Here is a 27997-nt window from a genome sequence, read left to right as displayed (position 1 = left end):
CTAAGGATGGCTGCCATATTGCCTCATTTTAACTCTGGACAGGTCAGTGTCTCAGGTTCAGCTGCTTGCTTTACATCATTTGTACATTCACAATATATCCCAGATAATATACAGTGAAATACGTTTAATGCGAAAACGCTTAAGACGAAATATCGGTTAACACGAAATAATACAACGGTCCCGACAAACTGCTATGTATTTTCATGCATTTTTTTCTCTTAACACGAAACGAAAATCGCTTAACACGAAAAGATTTCCCTTCTAGGACTGAACAAAATACGGAAAACACCAGCCGCGCAGGCGAGATTTAAGAGGGGTGTGAAATGAAAGAGAGGTGGTTTCACATGTTTCGTAGAAAGGAGGCTAACTTGGCTTTGAAATACCCTCGGAATAGCCTGTGACACGAGCCAATTTTGTTTATCTAAGCTACTTTCACCCTCCACCCCTACAAACGCCACACAAAAACATCTCATCTCTCATCAGTTGGCTTTGGAATTCGGTGACGAGTACATCGCAGTGTGAGTAAAAATCAGTGAGTTTGGTTCGCGTTTTTTTTTTCTATTTTAGAAGAATTTTTTTACGAGCACAATGGCAAAGAGCTCAGGGGGAAAGCAAACTGCTATTTTGCTTAAAATGAAGATGGAGCTTCTTAAGGCTGTTGATCAAAAACAGAAGACGAAAACGGAAATCTGTAAAGATTTTGATATTGCTAACTCTACATTATCAACAATAATTAAAAAAAAGAGAGCAAATTACGGAAATGTTTGAACGGAGTAAGTTTGAGCCAGAGCGAAAACGGATGAGAACGGCCAATATACTGTGTATATATATATATATATGAATATACTGTATGTTTTTTTTTTGTAATATCCTTTAACACGAAATTCTTTTAACATGAAAAAATATTTCAGTCCCCTCAGTTTCGTGTTAAACAATTTTCACTGTATAGCTTTGGGGTAGAGGTGTTTAATATTATTGAAATATATAAAAGTAATTGTAGTGTTTACATCCTAATGTGGCTATTAGCATTGACTTTATTGCTTTAAGTTTTTTAGCAGCAGCCACCTTCTGTCTGAAGTGTAAATCCATCTGTAATGGGAATTGCTTTCACAGACAGAATGTAAAGCAATTATCAATGAATTTATGTGGTGTTCAATATACAATATCTGATAATTGGAAATGAGTCCTAATCAACAGCACTGATTCTTCACAGATCTTAAAGGTGGTGACCTGCTGTCTGCCTTGATGGATCAGAGCAAGTCTAGGCCTCATGAGCCAGAAGACAAATCTGTGAGATATCTGATGAAGCAGCTGCTGAAAACTGTGGACCTGCACATCCACATGCAGGCTGGCAGACATCTTCAAGTTGATTATATACGCAGCTTTTTTGACTACGTCAATACATTAGCTGCTGTATTAGTGAAAAGTTTGAACTCTGAAACAGGTAATTGTTCTTTGTGTCTTAATTTAGAAATTTGTATTAAAGGGAAAAAGCAAGAATATAATAGTTTCAATGTAGTGATAGTATTCTGCTGCTGTAAATAATAATGTTCATATGTGCATTGTTAACATTTGAGTTTTGTTAACGGTAGGATCTTCTGTTTTAAGGTGTAACCCGGCATTTCATTTAACTCAGTACAAACTGACACATGCCTTTAACACACACACTCTCTCGCTATCTTCATATAAACTGCTCAAAAAATTAAAGGAACACTTTGAAAACACATCAGATCTTAATGGGGAAAAAAATCCTGTTGGATATCTATACTGATATGGAGTGGGTAATGTGTTAGGAATGAAAGGATACCACATCATTTGATGGAAATTAAAATTATCAACCTACAGAGGGCTGAATTCAGAAACACACCAAAAATCAAAGTGGAAAAAATGATGCAGCAGGCTAGTCTATTTTGCCGAAATTTCATTGCAGCAACTCAAAATTGTACTTAGTAGTTTGTACGGCCTGCATGTGCTTGTATGCATGCCTGACAACGTCGGGGGGGGGGGTGAGGGGGGGTCTTGCTCCTAATGATATGGCGGATGGTGTCCTGGAGGATCTCCTCCCATGTCTGGACCAGGGCATCACTGAGCTCCTGGACAGTCTGAGGTGCAACCTGGCAGCGTCCGATGGACTGAAACATAATGTCCCAGAGGCGTTCTATTGGATTTAGGTCAGGCGAGCGTGGGGGCCAGTCAGTGGTATCAATTTCTTCACCCTCCAGGAACTGCCTGCATACTCTTGCCACATGAAGCCGGACATTGTCATGCACCAGGAGGAACCCATGACCCATTGCACCAGCATAAGGTCTGACAGTGGGTCCAAGGTTTTCATCCCGATACCTAATGGCAGTTAAGGTGCCATTGTCTAGCCTGTAGAGGTCTGTGCGTTACCTCAATGGATATGCCTCCCCAGACCATCACTGACCCACCACCAAACCGGACATGCTGAATGATGTTGCAGACAGCATAACGTTCTCCATGGCTTCTCCAGACCTTTTCACATCTGTCACATGTGCTCAGGGTGAACCTGCTGTCATCTGTGAAAAGCACAGGGCACCAGTGGTGGACCTGCCAATTCTGGTATTCTATGGCAAATGCCAATCAAACTCCACGGTGCCGGGCAGTGAGCACAGGGCCCACTAGAGGACGTCGGGCCCTCAGGCCACCATCATGAATAATGTTTCTGATTGTTTGGTCAGAGACATTCACACCAGTGGCCTGCCTGCTGGAGGTCATTTTGTAGGGCTCTGGCAGTGTTCATCCTGTTCCTCCTTGCCCAAAGGAGCAGATACCGGTCCTGTTGATGAGTTAAGGACCTTCTACAGCCCTGTCCAGCTCTCCTAGAGTAACTGCATGTCTCCTGGAATCTCCTTCATGCCCTTGAGACTGTGCTGGGAGACGCAGAAAACCTTCTGGCAATAGCACGTATTGATGTGCCATCCCGGAGAAGTTGGACTACCTGTGCAACATCTGTAGGGTCCAGGTATCACCTCCTGCTGTCAGTAGTGGCACTGACCATAGTCAAATGAAAAACGAGTGAAAAAACAGTCAAAAGATGAGGAGGGAAAAATGTCAGTGGCCTCCACCTGTTAAACCATTCCTGTGTTTTTGGTCGTCTCATTGTTGCCCCTCTAGTGCACCTTTTGTTAATTTCATCAACACCAAAGCACCTGAAACTGATTAACAACCCCCACTGCTACTTAACTGGCCAGGTCAATAGCCCAAAAAAAATTGCAATACTCTGATTTAAAAAGTGTTCCTTTAATTTCTTTGAGCAGTATATACTGTACAGTTTGTATGTAGCACTTTAACATGCCAGAATGTTCTCCACCGTGTAGTTTTGTCCCTAATTCAAGCTGGTTTAATTAAAAAGGCATGCTTCCTGGTAGTTTTACGTATTATGGAAATATCCATATGTTTTGTTTATGTCATACGGATTGATTCAATATATGGGTGTTTGCTTTAATCTAGTAGCGCCCCTCTGCTTCAGAGCTGGTTTGTGCAGGAGTACACACCTTTGTTTAGTGCCCCACATCTCTGGTCGTAGCAGAGCTCATTATCAACAGCTAATCTCCTTAGAAAGTAACAACATGCTTATGTACTGTAGCTGTTGTTACTGCAGTCTGTCATGTGAAGAGTTGAATGGATATCTGCTTACAAAACTAAGTTGGTAGCTTGTTTTCTAGATCATGCTCTTGAAGTGAAACTGTGCAATCCTCTGCTGGTTTTACATCAGACACCATCTCAACTCATCTCTCAGCTATTGTTTGAGAAACAGATCCCTCCTGATAGGTAGGTGCTTTTTAATATTTCAAAAAAAATAAAAATAAAAGTGGGTTTGGTTGTTTTCTTTCACACTAATTTGTGACTATATTCAGTATTTATTAACCTGAGTAATGAAGTAAGAAAAACTGAAAGTGCAGCCAAGTGTCTAGCTAAGGAAAATGTAAGGTTGTTGTTGCAAGTCCAGGAGAGAACCACAGTAAGAGCCATCATCACACAAATGGAAAATGACTTGCCATAATTGAAGGAACCATGAATTACGCTATGTATTGAAAAAATTTTCAGGAGAATTTCCTGTCACTTGTCTTTGAACTAAAGCTGAAATATAGTTAAGTCATGCAACAAAATAATGACCAAAAACTCAAAAGCAAGTTCAAATGGCTGCCAAAAAAGTTAAATGTAAGTTTTGGACTGGTGCATTTAGAATCCAGACCTAAACTCCAAAGAGATTCTGTGACAGGACGTGGAAGAAACAGTTTGTTTCCAAGTACCTAGCATTGTTTCTAAATTCAAGTAGGTCTGCAGTGAGTGTGCTAAAATTACTCCACAGCAATGCAAAAGACTCATTGAATTATGGGAAGAGTAATCATTACAGCTAAAAGTGACACAACCAGTTATTAAGTGCATGAGGCAGTTGCCTCTTCACACAGTGCCAGTTAGAGTTGGATATCTTTGTTCATTCAGTAATTAACATGAGTTTAAAAAGTCTGCTTGTTCACATAGGTGTCCCTTTATCTAAAGTATTATTTTAATTGAAGTCTGCAAAAATTCATTGTGAAAAATATATATAATAGAGGAAATTCTGAAGGAGGCAAACATTTTTCACTGTACTCTAATCCTCCTTAGACACTTTGCAGTTTTGGTGGTAGTTCTTACACTGTATGCCACCCATTACTAATAACTGATGTCTGTCTTTGTTATCATACAGTGCTGTGCAGTGCTGCATGGGTAATGCATGGCATTTTCTGCACATCATCTGCCAGTACACAGGTATTGGAGCTGAGCCCCATGTTTCAGGTCATTTGTCCAGCCTTGCTTCATTTGCAGTGTGCCTTGACTCTCTGCAGTTCTTTTATGGAAACACTAGTTGAGCTACCCATCTCAGATGGGTTGAAATGCAGATCTCACTGTTAACATTTCAGTGCAGTGTGGCCATCCCATTTGATATAGGATTTGTAAAAGCAGGGCTAATTATTGGGATGCAGAGACATAGCAACCAGATGGGCACATAGACACTTATCCTTTTATTACGGTGGAAAATCTACTACATAAAATGGACCCAAGGACAGATATTTGTGGATAAACAGAAAATCTGTGTGCTCCATTTTTGTAAGATGTTTAGATAACAAGAGGGGTCGCTATGTAATGTACATTTTAGGTCACTTCTTTATCTCACAAGTATTCGTTATTATAAAAGTACTGACTATGCAGATTCAGATTTAAATGTCTAGATTTAATTTCCGTTGAAGCTCACATACAGTGAAATTGGTTATTTAAGATGACATGTATCTATGACTTAGGCCATTGCTGTATTACAGATACATTGATATTAAGAAGTTGCAACCCTGACCCCCACAATCTCCAAAGTGTTGCAAAATTTTTAAAGGGAAGTTAGTTTTATAAATTTACAATTGATGAATCACTTTGCTCAGTAGGGTGGCACTGCTGCTTCGCAGATCTAGAGGTTTAGGTTGGGCACTCTTTGTGGAGACTGCACAGCAGAGGACAATTAATTGTGTGTTAAAAAGTAGTGTCTATCTCAGAGGACCATTGTTGGAGCATTAATTACCAAAGCACATGTGCAGAACATACCAAGCATCACCATGGGCACAGGCAGCAGTACTGACAAGGGTTCCCAAGCTAGAGAAATGAGAGAGGACCGTTGCGGCTAACAGGGTCAGAGTTGGTCTTTGATTTGCAGGAGTTTGCAAAAGCAGTGCAAGCATTTTCTGCCAAGCGGCTTACCCTCAAAGAATGGCTCATTCATTCACGTTTCGCTATGGCATCCATGCAAAGTTGTTTGTAGGTTTTTACTTTCCTAATGTTTTCTAAAAATATGAGGTTTTAACCTTTTGTAGAAGTGCTTAAACACCTTAAAACTTGAAAATCTCAAACAATTGTGTATTTTATGCATAAAAGGTTATAATCCATTCAGAATGAGGTGTTTCAATATGAGTGATACCTGATTTGAAAGAGTGTTGTTTGGTAAAAAATGGTTACTTATGGCACCTGACTTGTCTTGCAGTGAAACAAATCTTATCTCTGTACAGCTACTTGGATTTTGCTTCTTGTACATCTGTATTGCACAGTCATTGAGACCAAGTTTATGGTGGCACTAATAGGTTTTTAAGAGCTTAGATAAATATACTTCTACGCTGATTGTAAAAGATATTGGTCTTTTCTAAATCTTCCATTTTGTCACATTCTTTGTGTAATTTGTTGCCCAATTCAGTGATTTATAAAACTAACTAACTATAAATAAACCAACAACGTATTACAACTAGATGACCTATAAAAGGAGTTGTCTGCTGTACCACACACAGCTTGAAAACTTTACTTTTTTGTCTGAAATTTTTCCTTATACCTCACAGGATTTCATCTCTCCTTCTCAAGGAAGACATGCCCTTGAATGTTCAGCAAGTGATTGTCAACTGCTGCTGTGAAACTCTGCCTCTGTGGGACATGAAGAAACAGCGGCACAACCCTTCACTCTTGAATGCTGTCTCTGTGTTTGTCCATCAGTATGCCAAGCAGCATCTTCCAACCATGGAAGAGTTTTTTGAAGTGTCAGATGAAAGTCGGAGCGAATGTATCACTTCAACATCGCCGCCTCTTTCCCCGGGAGAGCAAACTCACTTCCTTCTTACACCATCTGCCCTGAGTCTTCTCAAGTCTCATTCAAGTTTACTTGCTGCCATTGCTTGTCTGACTGCATCCAAGGGAATTAAGATGGTAAAGTCAGGTTTGTCTGCATGGAGGGATTTTCGAGGCAGGAAAGAGGATTCACCAGATACAGAGCAACTGCTGAAGGAATTCCCCATCCTGGAAAGTTTTCTTCAGACAATGTTTAAACCTTTAGAGGAATCCTTTGAGGAAAATGGAAACCTTGCCAGTGCTCTCTGTGGCAAGCCTTGTGTCAGTTTGATTCTCTCTGGTCTTCATTGTCATGCTGCCCTCCGTATAGCAGAGGATGTCTTTCAAGAAGCCCTTGCCAATGAAGATGTTTTGAGAGCTCTAAAAGTCTTAGAATTATATGGCCCCGAGTGCCCTGCACTTTTTAAAATGAAAGACATTCTGCTTAGCTGTGCAGCTGTCAATGGTAAAATTTATTTTATTCTACGCTTCCTTCCAGTTTCCCACTTCAAGTCTGTAAAATAGGGAAATGGCTAATCTTTTTGCTTTTCAGCTTGCCTTGTGATGCAGGTCTTGTTTGATTTGAGCCTCATTAAACAGAAAGAGTCGGACAGTCTGTATGTTTAGATCAGCAATTAGTTTGTTAATGCAGACAACATAAGCACCCTTCAACATTTTATGAAAACAAAAGTGATTCCCGCCTGTCAGGCTCTCTGTTTCATAGACCGAGCTTGGTGACTGGTCAAATTGACAGTAGCATCCTGTTAGGAAGTACAGAAGCAAATTTCCCAGAAAAACAAAGCTCCTTTACCGCAGTGTTGAATTTGTACCATTTTCATGCTAGAATACTAGTGTGAGCGGTCCACCAGATCACATACCAGCATGTCCCTCCAATTCCTACAGCTTCCTACTTATGGAAATTTTAACAACCTTGTTTAATATAAATATGTGATAATTAGTTTGAAAAGAGATGACATCTATTGATGATCATCATGCTGATGTTTAAATGGAGTGTTTTGATTATACATTATTTGCCCATTGCTATAACATATTAATTAATCAAAATCTAAATTTGCTACCCTTTTATAGTTTGTATTTTGAGCTACTTTATTGTAAAGTTGCAAATAAATATTTAGAGTCAGGTACAGCATTTAGATAAATGAATGGGAACAACCAAAATCTTTTCTTAAGTGTGCTGCAGTAAGGAAGCCAGATGTAGTTTTGATTTATTTTTTCTTTTTTTAAGTTAAAAGTTTTGATGTGCACATAAAGCAGTGCATCATCAAGCAATATGTCTGCCTGTGTCTGAGTCTCTGTCTTGTAACTCAAAACAGTGAAGTTTATGGGATTGTTGAGGTTTGAACGACGCTCTTGCAGGTTTTATGTGTAGTTTTAAACTAATGAACTAATGAAGCCCAGCCCTGCAATGAGGTATCCATACACTTCTTCCCAGACAGACTAAGAGCGTCCAGCACATGTACAGTACAATGCGCTGCAGTGACACCTCAGAGTTTCTTTTGTTTGAAAAACTAGCATCACTATGATGTTCTTTTTTCCTGTTTCATAACATTTTAGGTGTGTTATGTTTGTCTATTTAAACACTGTGGAAGTGCTTGTGCTGTGAGAGATTGTTTACTACCTTTGCCTGTACCCCTTTCAACCCCTCTAAAACATGTTTAGTGACCATCAATAAAATACCCCTAAACTACATACTACTTTAACTAACAAAACATGTACACAGAACATTTATCTAGCATACATCCATCCATCCATTCATCCATTTTCCAACCCGCTGAATCCGAACACAGGGTCACGGGGTTCTGCTGGAGCCAATCCCAGCCAACACAGGGCACAAGGCAGGAACCAATCCCGGGCAGGGTGCCAACCCACCGCAGGACACACACAAACACACTCACACACCAAGCACACACTAGGGCCAATTTAGAATCGCCAATCCACCTAACCAGCATGTCTTTGGACTGTGGGAGGAAACCCACGCAGACACGGGGAGAACATGCAAACTCCACGCAGGGAGAACATGCAGACTCCATGCAGGGAGGACCCGGGAAGCGAACCCAAGTCCCCAGGTCTCCCAACTGCGAGGCAGCAGCGCTACCCACTGCACCACCGTGCCGCCCTTATCTAGCATACATTTGAAATCAAATAAAATACCTATCATATTTATAATCCACATTTCTTATAAAATAGTCATAACATGTTTATCAAGAATCTATGAGTAACATACCTACAAGTAAACACGTAACATTGCATAACAAGCCTATTGTTTACTAAGCAGCAATGGCAAATTCTTCTGTACCTGTTCTTTTTCTAATTAACAAACGTTTGTTGCTGTACTAAACACAAAGTCGCTCACTATTCACACACCAACAAGAAGGGCCTGTATTAATAAAAGAACAAGACGAAATGTTCTGAACTCATTGAAGGAGCTTACCTATTGATTTCTGCCAAACATGTTCTCATGTTCTTCACATCCAAGCTGGACAACATATATATGTCTGCCATTACTCTCAGCTCAGATTCCATTTACTCAGTTTATTACTTCACTCTCTGAAATGTAAAGGCCAAATCTTCACTCTCGTGAAAGTCTGAGTGTCCTCTCTTTGTTTACAGGACGTTATGGCAGCAAAATTTTGCATTTGCTTCCTCGGGTATCATAATACTTTACGTAAAGTAGCACATTACAACTCAATTACAGTAAAACCAAATTCTGAAAAAAATGCTTTTTTGAGATCAGCCGATCAAGTAATTTGAATTGAAAATCCTGCAATTTAGATTGGTGGCCGATCGATCTGAGCATCACTAATATTTTTTCTTAGCTGTAAACATGTATAAATATTGATGGCCTATGTTTATTTAGTGAGCAGCAATGTGTTTCTAAATGACATTCACTTATATTGCTTTTAATAAGCAAAAATGTGCTACCATGATGGGACAGGCTTAAAAGCGCCAATAGTGTAACAGAAAGTAGAATGCTCATCGATTTAAATTGAGATCAATTAATTGTGCATTCATTCCTCTGCTAACGATCCCCATTAATCAAGATCAGGGTTTGCAGAAGATGAAGAGTGTTTAATCTTCATCAGGTACATAAGAAAGCAACCCTGAAATGGGTAAAGTCAAGAATGATTGAGCTGCCTGAACTTCTGCATTTCCAAATGGTAGTGTTAGAAAGTAAAGTTGTATTAATTTAAATTATTTTAATATAAATATAAAAGCAGTTTCCCTAATCCCGAGTATTAGTTTTGGCCTTGTGGTTTTTCAGAATGTATTTTGGTTTGCCGTGATGAACTGCTCAGTTTCCAGTTGCAATTACTGTAGTGCACAGTAAGGGTTAGGTGTCATTACATTGTTTTCTTTGACCACAAGTTTGTTTTCAAAGGATGGTGTTGCAGTAACGTTTCTTATTTTGTTATTTCATTTATACGCCAGATACTGTAGTGCAGTTTCATTTTTACTGAGTGTGACTGGCAGAGGGCGTATGCTCCCTGGGAATGTTTTCCTTTTAGAAATACAATTCCTAGCTTGAACCTGTATAAATACCCCCTTAGTAACCAAGACGGAAGTATCAAGGCAAGAGAAATATTGTACAAAAGAAAGGGTATATACTGTATATACATTTAACTTGATTTAATATGTGGCATTTTCTCCCAATATACGTTGTAGTATAATCATATATGCATACAAATATGGCTGAAGAGGAGCCATTGAATAGTGCAATCATTGTTCAGTTCTTCAGTGGGGGGTCACGGATGATTGCAGTTTTGTTTCGGAAGAGCACAGGTGGCCTCTTTGGCACAGAGTCAGCATCACATCTGTGCTGCAGGCTCCTGGCTAGAGGTTCCCTGACGAGCCTTAAATACCCCCATGTTTTGCATATTCCGTGAGCTGTGTAACTAATATCAGGTAGTGTTAACTACTGGCTGGGCTGTTTAGATATGCTATTTACGGACTTTGCTCTTCTAAGACCCCAATACGGCGCATTCTTTGCTATCTGTGAACAGTGCACCTGTTCTAATCCGTTAAGGTCCCTGCCTGAAAATCTTTTCCTTGTTTCAGCTGCATGTATGTATCCTAAACATAATTAGTCTCACAAATATCAAATACATATCTTCCACTGAGCTGTTTAAAACCAGTTCTTCTTGCTTTTCCAATTGGTGTCCTGTTCGTAGCTATGCAAAATGTAATTGTTGCCCGTATTCTTACTTAGACCTTGTTGCATCAAGATATTACCCCTATCCTGGTAGTGGTACAGGGGCTTCCTGCTCATGCATCCTTGATATTCAAAACACTTATTGTCGCATATACAGCAGTCCATAGCACAGCTTCTCACTACTTTTCGTCTCAGTCAAGTCCTGTATTCCCTTATGCCCCCTCCACTTTGCCGGTCCTTTCACCTTGAAGCAGCTAGCTGGGTGATGGTGTTCATATCAGTAATTTTATTTCCTAGACCACATATATATTAACAAATATGTGAAGCAGTTTTGTTTTTTGTTTTTTTCTTCAGTGATGAGATAAGATAGAGCAGGACTTGGCCATAAGAGACTGTTCCAGTCATGTTGTGCTAATAACTAGACTTTCTGGTTGGAGGATTTTTCTTTTATTGTTAGTTTAACACTGCATTCATGTTTGCTTTCTAATGGTTTCTATTCATTATCCATTGTATTCCAATTCTTATATTAAATATGGAGGGGGAAGCATCATGAAGTTTATTTTAAATGTTTGATTGTGTGACTAACATTTCTCTACATGGACTTCATGTCTCTCACAGAGGCAGATGGAGTGCGGTATTTATTCCTTGTGAAGGATGCTGATCTCCGAGCCAGACTGGTTCTTTACTGTTTGGAAAGATGGCATCTGGACTCTGCAATGGAGATTCTTCAGTATTGTTTGAGTGACTGCAGAACAGCGGAGGAGTTGAAAACATCTCTCCTCCAAAAGAAAAAGGAGCTTCAGATATATGACAAGGTATGCTAGCTTCTTATTCACATCCAAAGTGTTGTCTTATTAGGCTGATAAACCTGTGCATAGATTATATTCTAAATAAAAACTATAAAATCGAAAAGTCAATACATATACAGTAATCCATCGCTATATCGCGCTTCGGCTTTCGTCGCTTCACTCTATCACGGATTTTATATGTAAGCATATTTAAATATATATCGCGGATTTTTTGCTGGTTCACAGATTTCTGCGGACAATGGGTCTTTTAATTTCTGGTACATGCTTCCTCAGTTGGTTTGCCCAGTTGATTTCATACAAGGGACGCTATTGGCAGATGGCTGAGAAGCTACCCAACCAGAGCGCGTATTAGGTATTAAATAAAACTCCTCAAATATATTGTGAGCACAGGGGCTGTTCGCACCCCTAGAAGATACGGCCACTCCTCAAAAAAACACTGAAAGATTACCTTCACATTGCTCTCTTCCTTGCTGGGCTTAAATGTGGCTGTTTTGTCAAGCGATATGCTTCCTGCATGGTGCTTCACATACTTAAAAGCTCGAACAGCACGTATTGATTTTTAATTGTTTGTTTTTCTCTGTCTCTCTCTCTTACTCTCTCTGACATTCTGTGCTCCTGACGGAGGGGGTGTGAGCAGGGGGGGGCTGTTCGCACCACTAGATGATACGGATGCTCCTCTAAAAAAATGCTGAAAGGCTACCTTTACATTGCTCCCTTCCTAGCAGCTGCGTTGTCCGGCGGTGCTTCGCATACTTAAAAGCCAAACAGCCTTATTGATTTCTGATTGTTTTCTTTTCTCTCTCTATCTCTCTGACATTATCTGCTCCTGATGCGCACTCCTTTGAAGAGGAAGATATGTTTGCATTCTTTTAATTGTGAGACGGAACTCTCATCTCTGTCTTGTTATGGAGCACAGTTTAAACTTTTGAAAAAGAGACAAATGTTTGTTTGCAGTGTTTGAATAAAGTTCCTGTCTCTCTACAACCTCCTCTGTTTCTGTGCAAATCTGTGACCCAAGCATGACAATATAAAAATAACCATATAAACATATGGTTTCTACTTCTCGGATTTTCACCTTTCGCGGGGGGGGGGGGGGGGTCTGGAACGCAACCCCCGTGATAGAGGAGGGATTACTGTATGTATAATATTAACTCTGCGCTGAACAAATAAAAACAGAAAATATCTGAAATAGCATTTTCTTTAATTGTATTATCTTAAATTGGCAAATTAATTCACCTCTGTTAGATGGCTAATGTTTGAGAAATGGGGAAAATTCACTGCGGTCAGCAAATAAACTAATTTTAACATTTTCCCAATTTGTTTTTTATGCACTGCATATATAAAAACATTAAGTAATGAAAATTGAATATTTTTTTGTGTTAAATGCAAAAGTATAAACCATTTCAGCCCCTTCTCTTTTGCTTATTCTTAATGCTGTATTATCTTTGTCTGCTAACAGTGCTTACTCCCTGTTGCCTTATTTGTTCTCCCTTTAGTTTTAAGTGGTTGTAAACTAGTACATTAGAGGTCAAATAAAAAAGCAAAATATTATTTGTGTCCTTCAATTTTATTAGATTTTAAACCTAAAATCAACATCATCTTGGGCTGACTGGCAGGAACTGAAGACAGAATCTAACAGTGATCCTGGAATGGTAATGGACATAATTCTGCTAAATAAGGTAACTCTAAAGACTAATCCGTAAATATGAGAAAAATAATGTTAAAAAATAGTAGTTAGAATTCAGCTCTTTAGCTGAGCTTTGAATGCTGCTACTGAGAGAGAAATGTCCAGATTAATATTAACCTGAATTCCATTGAAAGACTTTTCCTGAAAATGGCTTTGATTCTAGAAAAGCTAAATGAAGTGTTATTGTTCTAGCTCTATTGACCTTATACTGTAAACCTTATTACAATTAGTAATATAGAGGACTTTTGGAATTCTTCATTTTTTTTCAGGAGTTTGACTTGTGCAGGGATTGGGTTCAACTATATCCTGTGTCAAAAAACCTTTTAAGTCGATTCCAGCGAGAACACCTGCTTCACCTGCTGGAGAGTGGCGAGTCTGAAGGAGCTTTCCAGGTGAATCCATATTCTAAAACCCAGCACTCCTTCTTTGATGTTTCTTTAAACAGTGTTGTCACTTCTTCCCTGTCCATAAGTAGCTCTCATCGATACAGTATACAGTACCTAAGGTGGTCAGTAGAGGGACTTTGAGGTTCTTAGGGCTGTGTGTGTGAATGTCTTTAGTGATGAACAATTGTTTTATCCATAATAAATGTTTGCATTAAACTGGTACTGCCAGGATGAGCTCTGGCACCCAATGCTGATCTTGAGATTAGATTAAAAATGATTAAAAATGGATTCTTGAATGGATTAAATGTCACATTACAAAATGTGAAAATTAATTGAATAGTTAACTGATTGTCCTGTACTCTGTAATGTAGAGTCTGAATGTTAGGAGGTTGGGAGGAGTATTAGAACTGCTTTATGCCATTGTTTCCATCCATAAGCAGTTGCATTATGCTTGGTTGGTTATTCCGTGATACACAGCCACTTGTATCACCAAATGTTGTAGATTTATCTAATATCTTTTTGTGCCTACCCTCTTTTCATGATGATAAATTGTTCCATAACTGTTCTGGAGTTATTTTTTACTCTTCTGTCACCAGTTATTTAATTAAGTTTTCAAAAAATGTGCTTTATTTCTGCAAAGGATGCACAAATAGCCTTGCTAATAGGACTGTTACATCCATTAATTACACACACAATGGATTTTTTGTAAGTGCTATCACACCCTCATTTACTGGAGTAGGGTGAAAGATGGTGCATTTGTCTGTTGTGACTGCATTATGTCAAGTTTATTGCAAAAATTTCAAACGAGAGGTAGAGAACTGGTAATAGATTTATTTGAATATCGTGTGTTAGGGTAATTGATGACTTTTAATTATTACTGTATGTGTGTGCATTAGTGCATGCTTTGATTGATCATACTACACTCAATTCTGCTGGGATATGCTTTACCTTCAATCAGTTGATAATGGATGGATACATAGTTAGATGTTCCAACATGGAGTGAAAAGTGGAGCACATATTTAAATTATCAAGAACATTATCCAATAATATATCATCAAAGTGATTTTTTTAAGATGGTCCCTTTGTTTCATTGGTATAGGTAACACCTGCTGTCATTTGTTATAGTTTATCCAGCCATCTATTTTCTAAATCCAGAAACAATATACAGTCAAGTCCATACGTATTTGAACATTGACACAATTTTCATAATTTTGGCTCTGTATACCACCACAGTGCATTGGAAATGAAGTAATCATTATGTAATTGAAATGTGTAGTTTCAGCTTTAATTCAGAGGGTTTAACAAAAATGTTGTATGAGCCGTTTAAAAAAGACAGATATTTTTCTGCATAGCCCCCCATTTCCAGGGGCTCAAAAGTATTTTGACAATTGACCGGCAAGCCATTCCATAGCCAGATGGGAAAAGTTCCCTCATTATTTCTTTAACTATTAAGCAGGTAAATGGAAGCTGTCACTGTGAACACTTAATATGAGGTCCAAAGAGCTGTCCATGCAAGTAAAAACAGGCCATCATTAGACTGAGAATACAAAACAAACCCATTAAAGAGAGAATAGAAACACCAGGAGTAGTCAAATCAATCATATGGTACATTCGTAAAGAGAAGGAATGCACTGGTGAACTCAGCAACACCTGTAGGCCATGACAGCCATGGAAGACATCTGTGCTGAGTGATTGCAGAATTCTGTCCTTGGTGAAGAAGAACCCCTTCACAACATTTAGCCAAACCAAGAACACTCTCCAGGAGGTAGACCTAGCATTGCCAAAGTCTACAATCAATAGAAGTCTATGTGAAAGTAAAGACAGAGGGTTTACCACAAAGTGCAAACCACTGGTAAACCTCAACCTTGGGAAGGACAGATTAGACTTTGCCGGAAAACATTTTTTTAAAGCCTGTGCAGTTATGGAACAGTTTTCTTTGGACAAAGGAAGCTAAGATCAATATACACCAGAATGATGGTTAGAGAAGAGTATGGAGAAGAGAAGAAACAGTTCATGATCCATTGAATACCACATCATCTGTGAAACATGGTGGAGGCAGTGTTATGGCATGGGCATGCTTGACTGACAGTTGAGGTGGGTCACTGGTGTTTATTGATGACTAGCAAAATACCCGCGCTTCGCAGCGGAGAAGTAGAGTGTTAAAGAGGTTATGAAAAAGAAAAGGAAAGATTTTAAAAATAACATAACATGATTGTTAATGTAATTGTGTTTTCATTGTTATGAGTTCTGCTATCATATATATATATATATATATATATATATATATATATATATATATATATATATATATATATATATATATATATATATATATATATATATATATATATACACACAGATACACATATATACACACACACACACACATATATATATATATATATATATATATATATATATATATACAGTGGAACCTCTAGATATGAGTTTAATTCGTTCCAGCACTGAGCTTGTATAGCGAATTTCTCGTATCTAGAACAAACTTCCCCATTGAAAATAATGGAAATCCAGTTAATCCGTTCCGCACCCCAAATATATTAACATAAAAATCAATTTTCCTAACAAATAACACTGATAAATTATATGTACTGTAGTCTACCTTTAATAAATAACACTGGTAAATAATATAACTGATTATTAAAAGAATCAAAACAGGTGTCCAAAGTGCAGTAGAGCATTCAATAAATCTTTAAATAAATAATCCTTAAAACAGCTGTGAAGTGGAGGTTTAAAATACACAAGAATAACAATCCTTTAACACGAGGTTAAAACGTCAAAAGGATGCAGTCTTTAAAAAACAGATGACAATCCCCAGTGCTTCTTCTCTGTTAGCGTCTCACCTGCGGGCTCTGCAACAGGCGAGACACTCTTAATGCAGCTGACCTTCTCTACACCGTCCTGCTTCAGCTGTTTGGCTCGCCTGTTCAGCTCACTGTTCAGCTACACGCGAGCCTGCACTCGCTCGCTCTTCCGCACCGACTTCCTGCTGCTAGCTGGCTGGCTGGCTAGCTAGCTAGCTAGCTGCCTGCCTGCCTGCCTGAACCTCCGTTCTCTGTCCTCTCTTTTCTTTTACTTCTTCTCCCCCTTAACCGGCTCGCGCTTCTCTATATATGCGGGGAGGACATGGCAGCTGCAGCCCATCAGCCACAGGAACAATCATGGATGTGGGCAGTTTCCCACCTGTGCACTTAAGTGAGAAACGCAAACACCGCAGATCGCGGCTCGCAACTGCTACCACGCCCCCTCGCTAAGCCGCGAGCTATACCCACAGCCTGGCTCGTGGCTCGTTACGCGAGCCAATGCTCGCATTTAGATCTGAATTTTTCACTCATACTTTCCTCGTATTTTGAATTTCTCGTATACAGAGGTGATCGTATCTCGAGGTTCCACTGTATGTATATATATATATATATATATATATATATATACACATACATATACACACATACATATATACATATACACATTCATACATATATATATATATATATATATATATATATATATATATATATATATATATATATATATATATATATATATATATATATAATACATACATACTACACATATATATACATATCTGCATGCATATATATATATATAGACATACATATATATAGACATACATACTGTATATACATACATACATTCACATATATATATATGTGTGTGTCCGTGTGTGGGTGTCTTCTGATGAAGTGCGCATGCGCGGGGGCACTGTGCGATGCGCGATATTACTGTCAGAGAAAGTTAGAGGCGTTTTACGGAAATACAAACCAGTATTACTGCGAGAGGAAATTAAAGGTACACAATACAGTGACGCATATTACAGCCACATACAAGCCAGTATTACTGTCAGAGGAGATTAAAGGCATATTACCGACGCGCACGCCTGTGTTACCGCCAGAGAAAATTAAAGGTATATTACGGAAGTACAAGCCAGCGGACATACAAGACGGTATCCTTCAATAAGAGTGTGCACAAAAAGGCGAGCCTCAAAAGGGCGACCTCAATTGGGTACAGCGAATAAAGGCGTGCTCAATTGAGGTCGCCTTTTTGAAGCTCGCCTTTTTGTGTGCGCCCTTATTGAATAGAGCCGTACAAGACAGTATTACTGTCACAGAAAATTAAAGGCACACAATACACGGCGGCAGCCCACGAAGAACGGTCAGCTCAGCAAATAAACATCAACAAAAGAAAGGCTGAAAGAAAGAAAAATACGACCAACAAAAAGAATGAGGTCAAAGTCCTTTGCCATTTAATATAGACTGTTCCTACTAATGTTTATGTACTACTGTTCTAGCGCCTTTTATTGTAATGGGCTAAATGACTAGTATATATATATTTCAAAATCCCCGCGCTTTGCAGCAGCGAAGTACTGCTTTTAAATTTTTATTAAGAAGAAAAAAAACACCTTTTTAAACTGAGGGAAAATATACCAATAACAATTTGTTAAGGATCTGTTTTTTTGTGAAGCTTAAACATATATACATATATATACATATCTACATATACACACATATATATATATATATATATATATATATATATATATATATATATATATATATATATATATATATATATATATACATACACACACACAGACACATATATATACATATATACATGCATACATTCACATATATACATATCTCCATATATATATATATATATATATATATATATATATATATATATATATATATATATATTATATATATATATATATATATATATAATATTTCAAAATTCCCGTGCTTTCCAGTGGCGAAGTACTGCTTTTAAATTTTTATTAAGAAGAAAAAAAACCTTTTTAAACTGAGGGAAAATATACCAATAACAATTTGTTAAGGATCTGTTTTTTTGTGAAGCTGTCTTTACACAGCTTCTCCGCTGTTTTATAAACAAACGCCATATAAGTCTGTCCTTTCTGCTTGCTTCGCGGTTCTGTTGTGGTTTATTGTTCATCTATTACGATTGTTTTTATAAACGAATGCCATATAAGGCCATCCTTTTTCCTTGCTTTGCCAAGGAAGCAGCCTTTTTATTTAATGCACGGGTTCTCCGTTGTTTCATTGTTCGTTTATTATGATTGTTATAGTTGTCTTTGTATACCACGTTGTCAGTTGAGCACTTCGGTTGCAATATGACCAAGCCGTGGAAGCTTACTGTTGAGAATGCAACATATAGTTGTACAGGAGAAAAATGTCAATCTTTTGTAGGTCTATGAACTTAATTTATACCTGTATGCGTCAGTCGCTTCATATTCTTTTCGTACCTTATCAGTTGTGTAATGTATTTTTTGAACAGGTTTGATTCATCGAAGTGATCACTCCTGCTGTGTTCAGTCAGTTCACGTGAGCCGCTCTCTTGTGTGATGTTGCGATGTCCACTGCTTTATTTAATGTTAGCTAAGACCCGGCACTTAAAAGTTTCTCGCTACAGCAATTTTAACTCTGTTTCAAAGTAATCCAAAGTCTCGTTTATACCTCGTGTCTTCTCATTAAACTTGTATCTCCCGAATATGGTATTGCAAACGGCAGGGGGAGCGTTTCTATAAACTTAATTTAAACTTACGGTTTACATATGCGTCACTCGCTCGCTTCTTATTGTTTCACCGCCTTCTCAATTTTGTAATGAATGTTTTCTTCAGCGCTCTTTGTGGCTGTTCCTTGTTTTCAGTTCACGTGATTATGTAGGAGGCGTGATGATGCGATACGCGACTCCGCCTCCCACGGCCATCGAGCTGCACTCCATTACAGTATATGGACAAAAAAAGAGGTTCCAGTTATGACCATTACGTGTACAATTTCGAAATGAAACCTGCCTAACTTTTGTAAGTAAGCTGTAAGGAATGAGCCTGCCAAATTTCAGCCTTCCACCTACACAGGAAGTTGGAGAATTAGTGATGAGTGAGTGAGTGAGTCAGTGAGGGCTTTGCCTTTTACTAGTATAGATATGACTGCTGGCAGAAGTAACAGGATGAATTCTGAAGTGTACAGGGCTACACTGTCTGCTCAAAGTCCGACAAATGCTGCAGTAGTGGCAAACCAAGTGCTTTACAAGGCAAAGAAGTGGAATATTCTTCAATGGCCAAGTCACTGACCTCAACCCAGTTAAACATGCATTTCACTTGCTGAAAACAAAACTGATGACAGAAAGTCTAACAAACAAGTAGTAACTAAAGACGGTTGTAGCAAAGGCCTGGTAAAGCATCAGTAGGATGGAAACTCAGCACTTGGAGATGACCATGGGTTCCAGACTTCAGTCAGTCATTGAGTGGAAAGGATTTTCAACCAAGTAGTGAAAATAATCATACGTATGATTATGTTAGTTTGTCCAAATACTTTTGAGCTCCTGAAAATGGGGGACCATGTATAAAAATGCCTGTCTTTTCTAAGTGGCTTATACAATGTTTTTGTTAAACCGTTGAATCCAATACTGTAAGCCTACACTTCACTCACATCTTGATTGCTTCATTTCAAATCCATTTTGGTGGCACACAGACCCAAAATAATGAAAATTGTGTCACTGTCCAAATACTTATGGACCTGACTGTATGAAGTAAAATAGCAGTTCATTTGAGAACATATTTACACCTTTAAACCTAAGCCTTAATTTCAGCTATGAGCTGATAACCCTCAAACCCACTAATTTAAAATGTTTCAGATAACCATGTAAACACAGGGATAGTGTGCAAACTTTCCCCACACAATGTCCCTTGGCCAATGAATCTGCAATACTGACCACTGTGCTGAAATGGTTAACAACAGGTAGTTAGCAAAATGCTGCTAAACCCCATTTGTTTTTAATGATTAAATAAAGAAACTGTTATATATGATCCAAAAGAAAAAGTACAAATATATGAATAAAATAATTTATATGATTATTTGTGCTCCCTAGTTAGTGCTATGAATTTAAATATATTATAAATAATAAACAGCAGAAATATTTATTATATATCTGCTATATCCAGTATTATATACAGTAATATTCAGCTGACAGGGTCATCAAAATGAATTGTACCAAGGATATTACCCATTAGCTACACTTTTGACATTTGCTAAATTTTTGCTAATTTTTGCTTTTAGCAGAAAGTGTTATGTTGAGACAGTTTGATTTAGCACATCTTAAAGATATCCATGTGTTTGCAGTATCATATACCCAGTCTTCTTCAGGAAGATTCGAGCAAATATCCAGAATATACTTGATTTAGTCTTTTCTGGATTTTTCTGTATTGTTGTGACATAGGTAATACAGAAATATGTAATGTAATTTTTGGATAATTTAAAATGGGTTTCCCAAATGTGTCTTTTGAAGGATTTTTCTTACTCATTCCCTAGATTATTAATGTTCACTTATTGTTTCCAGCTTAAATGGAAGCGGTTATATATACACATTTTAGATAATCGATACCTGTCTTAATATTCAAATACCCATAAGCCAAGGGGTTTGCTGTTTAAGCCTGGCTGTTATAATGTAAGATAACCTTCATTAATCCCATGGTGCAATTCAGAAATTCATTACAGTATTATGTGTATCTTATTTGTTTATTTAGTAGGCAGTGTCTACAGGTAAGATAAAGTGCTACTACATACAGCAAATCCAGCTGTGTTTTTGCAGATACATGTACATGCGGCCTTTGCATTTTTACTGTTTATTTCATCTGTCTCTAGCCGTCCTAATGGGTTTGAAATTATTTACTTCTTTGTTTATTCTCATTTGTTTACCTTGTAGCTACTTGAGGGGTTATCAGATCCAGAGCTGTGCCTATTCATTTGTGAGGAAGCATTAGACCAGCGTCCAGGTCTGGCTGCTTGCCATTTTTTGACTAACTATCTTACAACTCATTTCCATGCAAGTGTGTCTGTAGCCCGTAGGCATGAAATACAAGCCATACGCATAGGGTCCAAGGTAAGTTAATGGAGCTTTTCTTATGTTGTTGTTTTCTTACTCTATGGATGTTGTTTCTACTCACAATGTCCATGCTGTTCCAATTTTATCAATTCATGATTTTTACAGGGGAGTGTTTAGTCCTGTGGTGTAATAAACCCTTCAAAATGATAATTTGTATGTAAAATATTTGTCAGGACTGAGCTGTTTAATAATGGTGGACATTTGTTGTCTCTTGGCTTATTTTTCTTTCATCTTGTATCCATGTCTAATGTTTGTAGTACTTTACCTGCTACAAACAAGTTACCCTTTGGTGTTAAACATCTGCCTACTTATGCCAAGTAAGAATTTCACTGTATTTCATACACGTGACTGTACCACCACTGCCTACCTACCTAACTACCTAAAGTCTTTCATTTATTACTGTGTGGCCATATATGTTGTAATTTTGTTTTTGATGCTGCAGCTGCTTCTTACTCTTCCTGAGACGGCTCGTCAGGACTATTTCCACCTTTCCTCCAGTCCCCTGCTTATGCTTGAGCAGCTATTGATGAATATGAAGGTGGATTGGGTGGCAGCAGCGGTAAAGACCCTACAGCAACTTCTTGTTGGACAGGAAGCTGGCTTTACTGGAGAAGATATTGATGATCTCCTTTTCAAGATATGCCCAGAAGGCATTGGACTTCCCATATGCTCCCACGAGAGAGGTCCAGATCAGGTACATTGGCCCAAACTCAAAGCCCCTTTATAAAAGGAAGGGTGTGCCCAGCATCTTGCTGATAAAAAGTTTTCATGTGTTCAAGAGAGAATGGCACTTCTGTCATATAAGTTCTTAAGAGCAAGCACTTGGAGGAAGAGTAAGGTCCATTTCAGATTCCATACCAGCTTACGATGGGAGAACTGCCAGTCTTCTAATCACTGTTTTTTTAACACCTTTTATACAGTTAACTCCATCCTGCTGTATGTGCACATTAACATAGAATACTCAGAGCAATAGTGACCCTGATGTAAGAGCAAAGGGTCAGTATAACTGAATGTTCAGATAATTGTAAGTAGTCAGGAACCTCTTGGACTTTCACAGAAGCCACTGGCCTCCTGTACAGCAGATCTGTTCATGTGTACGCATTTAGCTTAGAATTCGGACATTTTATAAGATAAACTGTACAGGTTAGAGTTGTCAATGAAAGATGAGCAATATAAAGCAGATACTGTATGTACATGCTGTGAAGATCAGCACAAAATGAATTTGGCTGCATATTTGCAGTTAATTCACAGTTCAAAATTAATTTAAACAAAACTAAACTTTTTATTTTATTTTAATATGCAGTGTTTTAATAGGAATTGTTTAATCCTATTTCTTTTTTGCATCTCTTTCAACCAAAGCAAAGCAGAAACACACAAATCCTCGGGCAAACGCGTATCAATACTTAGTGGAGTTGTAAACTAAGCCAAAGTAATAAACTTAAACTTTTGGAACTTTTTTTCTTTAAACACAACATTCTTTCTACCTATCCACTGTATAAACCTGATTAATTTAATATAAAGTCCTGATGCAGGGGTTTGGGAGCTGTCTAATGCTTATTCTGCAGTATTGAGTATAAGCTAAGAACAAACCTACAGAGGAATATTTTAACATACTAAATAAATATGCAAATGAATAAATGTATGTTGGAAAGTGACAATGAAGAAAAAAAAAGACTCATCTGCGAGTATAAATGTGCCCTCTACAGTACTACGCCGTTTGACCATTTGACTCTTGGGAATGCTTTGCCATGGTCCTGATATCACAGAGCATATTAGCAGTAAGCGTTAATAATTGCTCATATCCTCTTACAGAAGATATTTTCTGCAGTTCTTTATCACTGAATGATATAATAATAATAAGTTCTATTTATGTAGTCATTTCATACACTCAAGGACACTTTACAATTCAATAAACAACAAATTAACAAAACAATAGAAATCACATACAAGAAAATGAATAATACTATGTGTTTTTAACAGGAGTTTGAAATTAATAATAGATTTTTCCTCGTGAAGGCTGAGAGGAAGAGCATTCTGAATTTTAGGGGCTATCACACTGAACGCTCTGCCGCCCATAGTTACTGACCTGTATTTAGGTACAGTAAGTAAGTTAGCGTCCAATGATCTTAATGCACGGGCAGGAGTGTAAGGTAGCAGCAGCTCAGACAGATAATGAGGGGCTAAACCATGAAGGGCTTTAAAGGTGAGAAGAATAATTTTATATTTGATTCTTGAAGAAACTGGTAACCAATGCAAATCATAGAGGACAGGAGTGATGTGAGCAGATTTTTTTAGTGTGTGTAAGTAAACGAGCAGCAGAATTCTGAACATTTTGTAATCTATTGATATACTGTATTTAGTCGGTAGGCCATAAAACAATGCATTGCAATAGTCCAGACGGGTAGTGGTGAAAGCATGAATGAGTGTTTCAGTATCTTTCACACTGAGGAAAGAATTCAGGAGAGCAATGTTGTGGAGATGAAAAAAGCTGTCGTACTATTGAGCTAATGTGTGGTTGAAAAGTAAGAAGCTGATCAAAGATGACACCCTAATTACGGACTGATGCTGAAGGTTCAGCCAGGATCCCATCGTTGTCAATTTTTAGCCCATGAAGGGTAGAGAGGACAGATTTGGTACCAGCTAATAAGATTTCTGTTTTATCAGGATTGAGTTGTAAAAATGCTAACTAATGACAACGATGTAATGCTGAACAACTAAAATACGACTCCAATTAACTTCTCCAACTTGGAATTGTGATAAACTTTTTTTTTTTTCTGCTGCGTAATACTAGTAAACTATTTTGTTTATTCTGTCTAATTTTAAAGAATATTCTACAAATCTGATCCAGATTTCCAGTTTCAAATTATGTTGCAGTGCTTTATGCAGGTGTTGTAGTCTGTTTAATTTAAATGTTCATAGCATTGTATATGAAATTTGAATGTAAAATTTCATTGAAATATCCATCCATCCATCCATCCATTTTCCAACCCCCTGAATCCGAACACAGGGTCACGGGGGTCTGCTGGAGCCAATCCCAGCCAACACAGGGCACAAGGCAGGAACCAATCCTGGGCAGGGTGCCAACCCACCGCAGGACACACATAAACACACCCACACACCAAGCACACACTAGGGCCAATTTAGAATCGCCAATCCACCTAACCTGCATGTCTTTGGACTGTGGGAGGAAACCGGAGCGCCCGGAGGAAACCCATGCAGACACGGGGAGAACATGCAAACTCCATGCAGGGAGGACCCGGGAAGCGAACCCGGGTCCCCAGGTCTTCCAACTGCGAGGCAGCAGCACTACCCACTGCACCACCGTGCCACCTCATTGAAATATGTCAAATTTAATTGCAATGCATATGGTCATTTCATTGTATATGAAATTTGAAATATATTAAACAGAGATTAATAGCCGTCACCATTATTTACAGATAAAAAAAAAAAAACAGAAAAACCGTGTCCTGCAACTGAGCAGCTTACCAGAGCAAGCTTTGGGTGTTTTTATGTTAGTGTTCTCTTATTTGCGTATAATGTGTTCTAATGGCTAAAATGTTGAACTTGAAAGCACAAGATAAGAGACTCAGTCATACTACCATCATAATAGTACAAATAGGGAGATGGCTGCACACTGTGTTCACAGGTTAGGTTAGATAAGAGAGATGGATCAATAAATAAACCAAGAGATAACTCTGATAACAGTTGACTGAAAGGAAATCACTTTAATGAATTTATTTTTCAAAAAGCTTTAAACAACTATTCTATTTTAATCTCCTCCTTTGTCAACTGGCCGTAGTTCATCAATTAATTAATGCACAGATATTGTTGATTTCTATTTATGTTTAATCTGTTTCTTCCTTGTTCTCTGTGTGTTTTAACAAATCTGCATTTTTATGTGTGCCAGTTCTGTTTTTAGTAATTCGTATCATCTGTACTTGTATTTTAACTGAGAATTGTTCACAGCACTCTGCACCCGGACTCAGTAAAGAGCGCTATACAAAACAATAAGTTGTATTTGGTGTATTGTGATATGTAAGTCACCTGTCATGTAAATGCATCTTTTTCTTTTTTTTTTTTTTTTCCTGATTTCCTGTTTTTTAAATGAAGATTCAGTGATAAGCCTTCAGGATCTTCTAAACCAAACCATGGGCCAAGACACAGTATCACCCCCTTCACTAACAGATCCAGTGCCGTGTTCCCCAGCCGGTAAGTAAATGCTCTGTTTTATCGCAGGTAGTCACCTGACCCTGTTGAAGAGCTTGGCTGTGGGGGCTACTGAGGGGTTGTTTGCTTCTAGCCCAAAATTGGACTGTAAGCATGTGACTAGTGCATGCCTCCGATAATACTTGTCACCTGTTCGTCCTGCCATCCTCCTTTCCATTCATTTGGAGAAGGCATTCAACCAGAGAAATTGGGCTTTTTCTGATTTGTATTGGAAGTAGTAGTTTTAGGGGTGTTTTATTTCTTTCAATATTTTTTCAGCCAGACTGCTTATTAACTCTGACATCTCTCAGCCACTTAGCATTTATAAAGGATGTTGCTGGGGGGCTATAGACATTTCCTTACCTTGTAAGCGCTCTTTTGAACCTGTTGCCCCTGTCCTCTGCAAATCTGACCAAATTTCCCTCTTAACTGAACATAACACCCCTAAGATATCTTTATTTGCAGATGATCCTTTGCTGTTCTTGCGAGATGTGCCTTCTGATCTCCCTCATGATCTTACATTGTTTAATTCTTTTGAGACTCTGTCTAGCTATAAAATCAATTGTCCTACAGCTGACCCTCTCCTCCAAACTGTCTTTCCCAAAAGGCTTGTCTTCCTCGGTTTATCTCTACCTGTTCGTTCGGATAACCTAGGCCTCCATCCTAGTACAAGGTATTTCTTTTACTGTTCTTTTCTGACAGTTTGGTAATCATTGAAAAGAATAATGCTCTCCTCTTTAACTTGCTTCCCATTGAATTTTAGACAGGTTTAAAGTCTCCTTAAATGTTTTTTTTTATTTTAAAACTCAAAGAGAATCCCCATTAGTCTGTGACAGGTCTGAGGCAGAGACGTCTTTTCTTGATTTAGATCTAATCATTGGACGCTTACTGTTCATGTAGCCTGTAGCTGAAGTGTCTTCCCTCTAACCTGTGAAGATTTCTCTTAACTTTCCTTTATTCCCTGTCTCCCTAAAAGAGAAGGCACATCCTTTTGTAAATTTCACTCCTCCTGTGCACTTTGAGCATTGTGTTGTATTCAGATGCTTTCATTCCTGTCAGGTTGTTTGGCTCATCTCTGATCTCCAACAATCCATCCCACCCACATAGTCAGTTTAAATTTTTCCTCAGAAACATTTTGCAACAGGATTGGCTTATGATTTTTTTTTTTAACACAACCTGTGTTCCCTTAATTTTTATGACTTCTTTCTCGATACGTTTTGGGGCTCTTGTGCCTTTGTCACTAATGCTTTTTCCACAAGTCCACTTTTGCCTTGTATCTTCTTACTCCTGGGTGTCTTTGTCCTTTCCGTCTGTGTATTTGACACTTTACCCTTTAGGCATTATTGTTGCAGAGCTGGCATTGGTCTTTCGATGGAAAGTTCCCAACTCCTTTCTATAACATGCAATATACCCCTTTTTACATCTTGGTTCCTCTTGATTTTTCTGCGTCATGTATCAGTGGATCACCCACTGCCAGTGTGGATGAATGGTCATCTACCCCATTTAGTAAGAGATGGAGTGACCGCTGATCAGTGACACTCCAGTGATCCTTTTTGTTCATTGGTGGGTGGGGTCATTGTGTGGCTGACCCCTACTGGGGCTATCCTGGGACATTCTCCTTCCTTTCTTTTGTTTTCTTTTGAACTTAGCTGAGGTGGGGCATTAATGGTGAGTGCCAATGGGATTGTCATATTTTTTAATATATAATTTAACAAGATTGACTTGTAAGTTTTGTTTGCATGTTTGGTCATTTCCATAAAACGTTTTAGCACCAAAAACAAAAAACTCATGGACACAGTCATGCCTATGTTAACGCATATTGGAAGACACCATTGTACATCCTTAGCTGTTCCCCAGAGTTTATTTTGTATAACACATTCTTGCATTGATCTTGCAGGATGCCTACCCCTACAGTAAGTAGGATAGTAGTTATGCTCATTTTTTTTCGATCTGTGAACCAATTGCCTAATTGAAAACTTTTGGACTCCTATGTCTTGTGAAGTGCTCCTTTCTAGGCTTCTGAACGTTATTAACTCTTCTTATGAAAGCCTTTTGATATGTTTTTGAATCAGACATGTTTAGTGGATTAGGACACCACAGCTAAAAGAGTGGGAAGTCCGGCTCCAGTTACCTTATTTTTGGCTCCAGTTATATTATT

At 38.2% G+C, this 27997-nt stretch overlaps 1 protein-coding gene across 1 annotated transcript in view; it reads left to right on the top strand.

Annotated features, from left to right (window-relative positions):
* Positions 1–27997, top strand: part of zfyve26 (zinc finger, FYVE domain containing 26) — a 168078-nt gene that overhangs the window by 104419 nt on the left and 35662 nt on the right. Inside the window, 11 exon segments of the mRNA XM_051920021.1 lie at positions 1214–1444; positions 3687–3792; positions 6375–7102; positions 11426–11622; positions 13191–13295; positions 13573–13695; positions 21454–21630; positions 22076–22264; positions 22266–22304; positions 22306–22327; positions 25744–25842. Coding sequence (XP_051775981.1) covers positions 1214–1444; positions 3687–3792; positions 6375–7102; positions 11426–11622; positions 13191–13295; positions 13573–13695; positions 21454–21630; positions 22076–22264; positions 22266–22304; positions 22306–22327; positions 25744–25842 — 2016 coding nt within the window.

The sequence above is a fragment of the Erpetoichthys calabaricus genome, chromosome 16, assembly GCF_900747795.2.
Source record: "Erpetoichthys calabaricus chromosome 16, fErpCal1.3, whole genome shotgun sequence".
In the NCBI taxonomy this organism is placed as follows: Eukaryota; Metazoa; Chordata; class Cladistia; order Polypteriformes; family Polypteridae; genus Erpetoichthys; species Erpetoichthys calabaricus.
The sequence above is the reverse complement of the archived record's forward strand: the minus strand, read 5'-3'. Positions and strand labels throughout refer to the sequence as shown.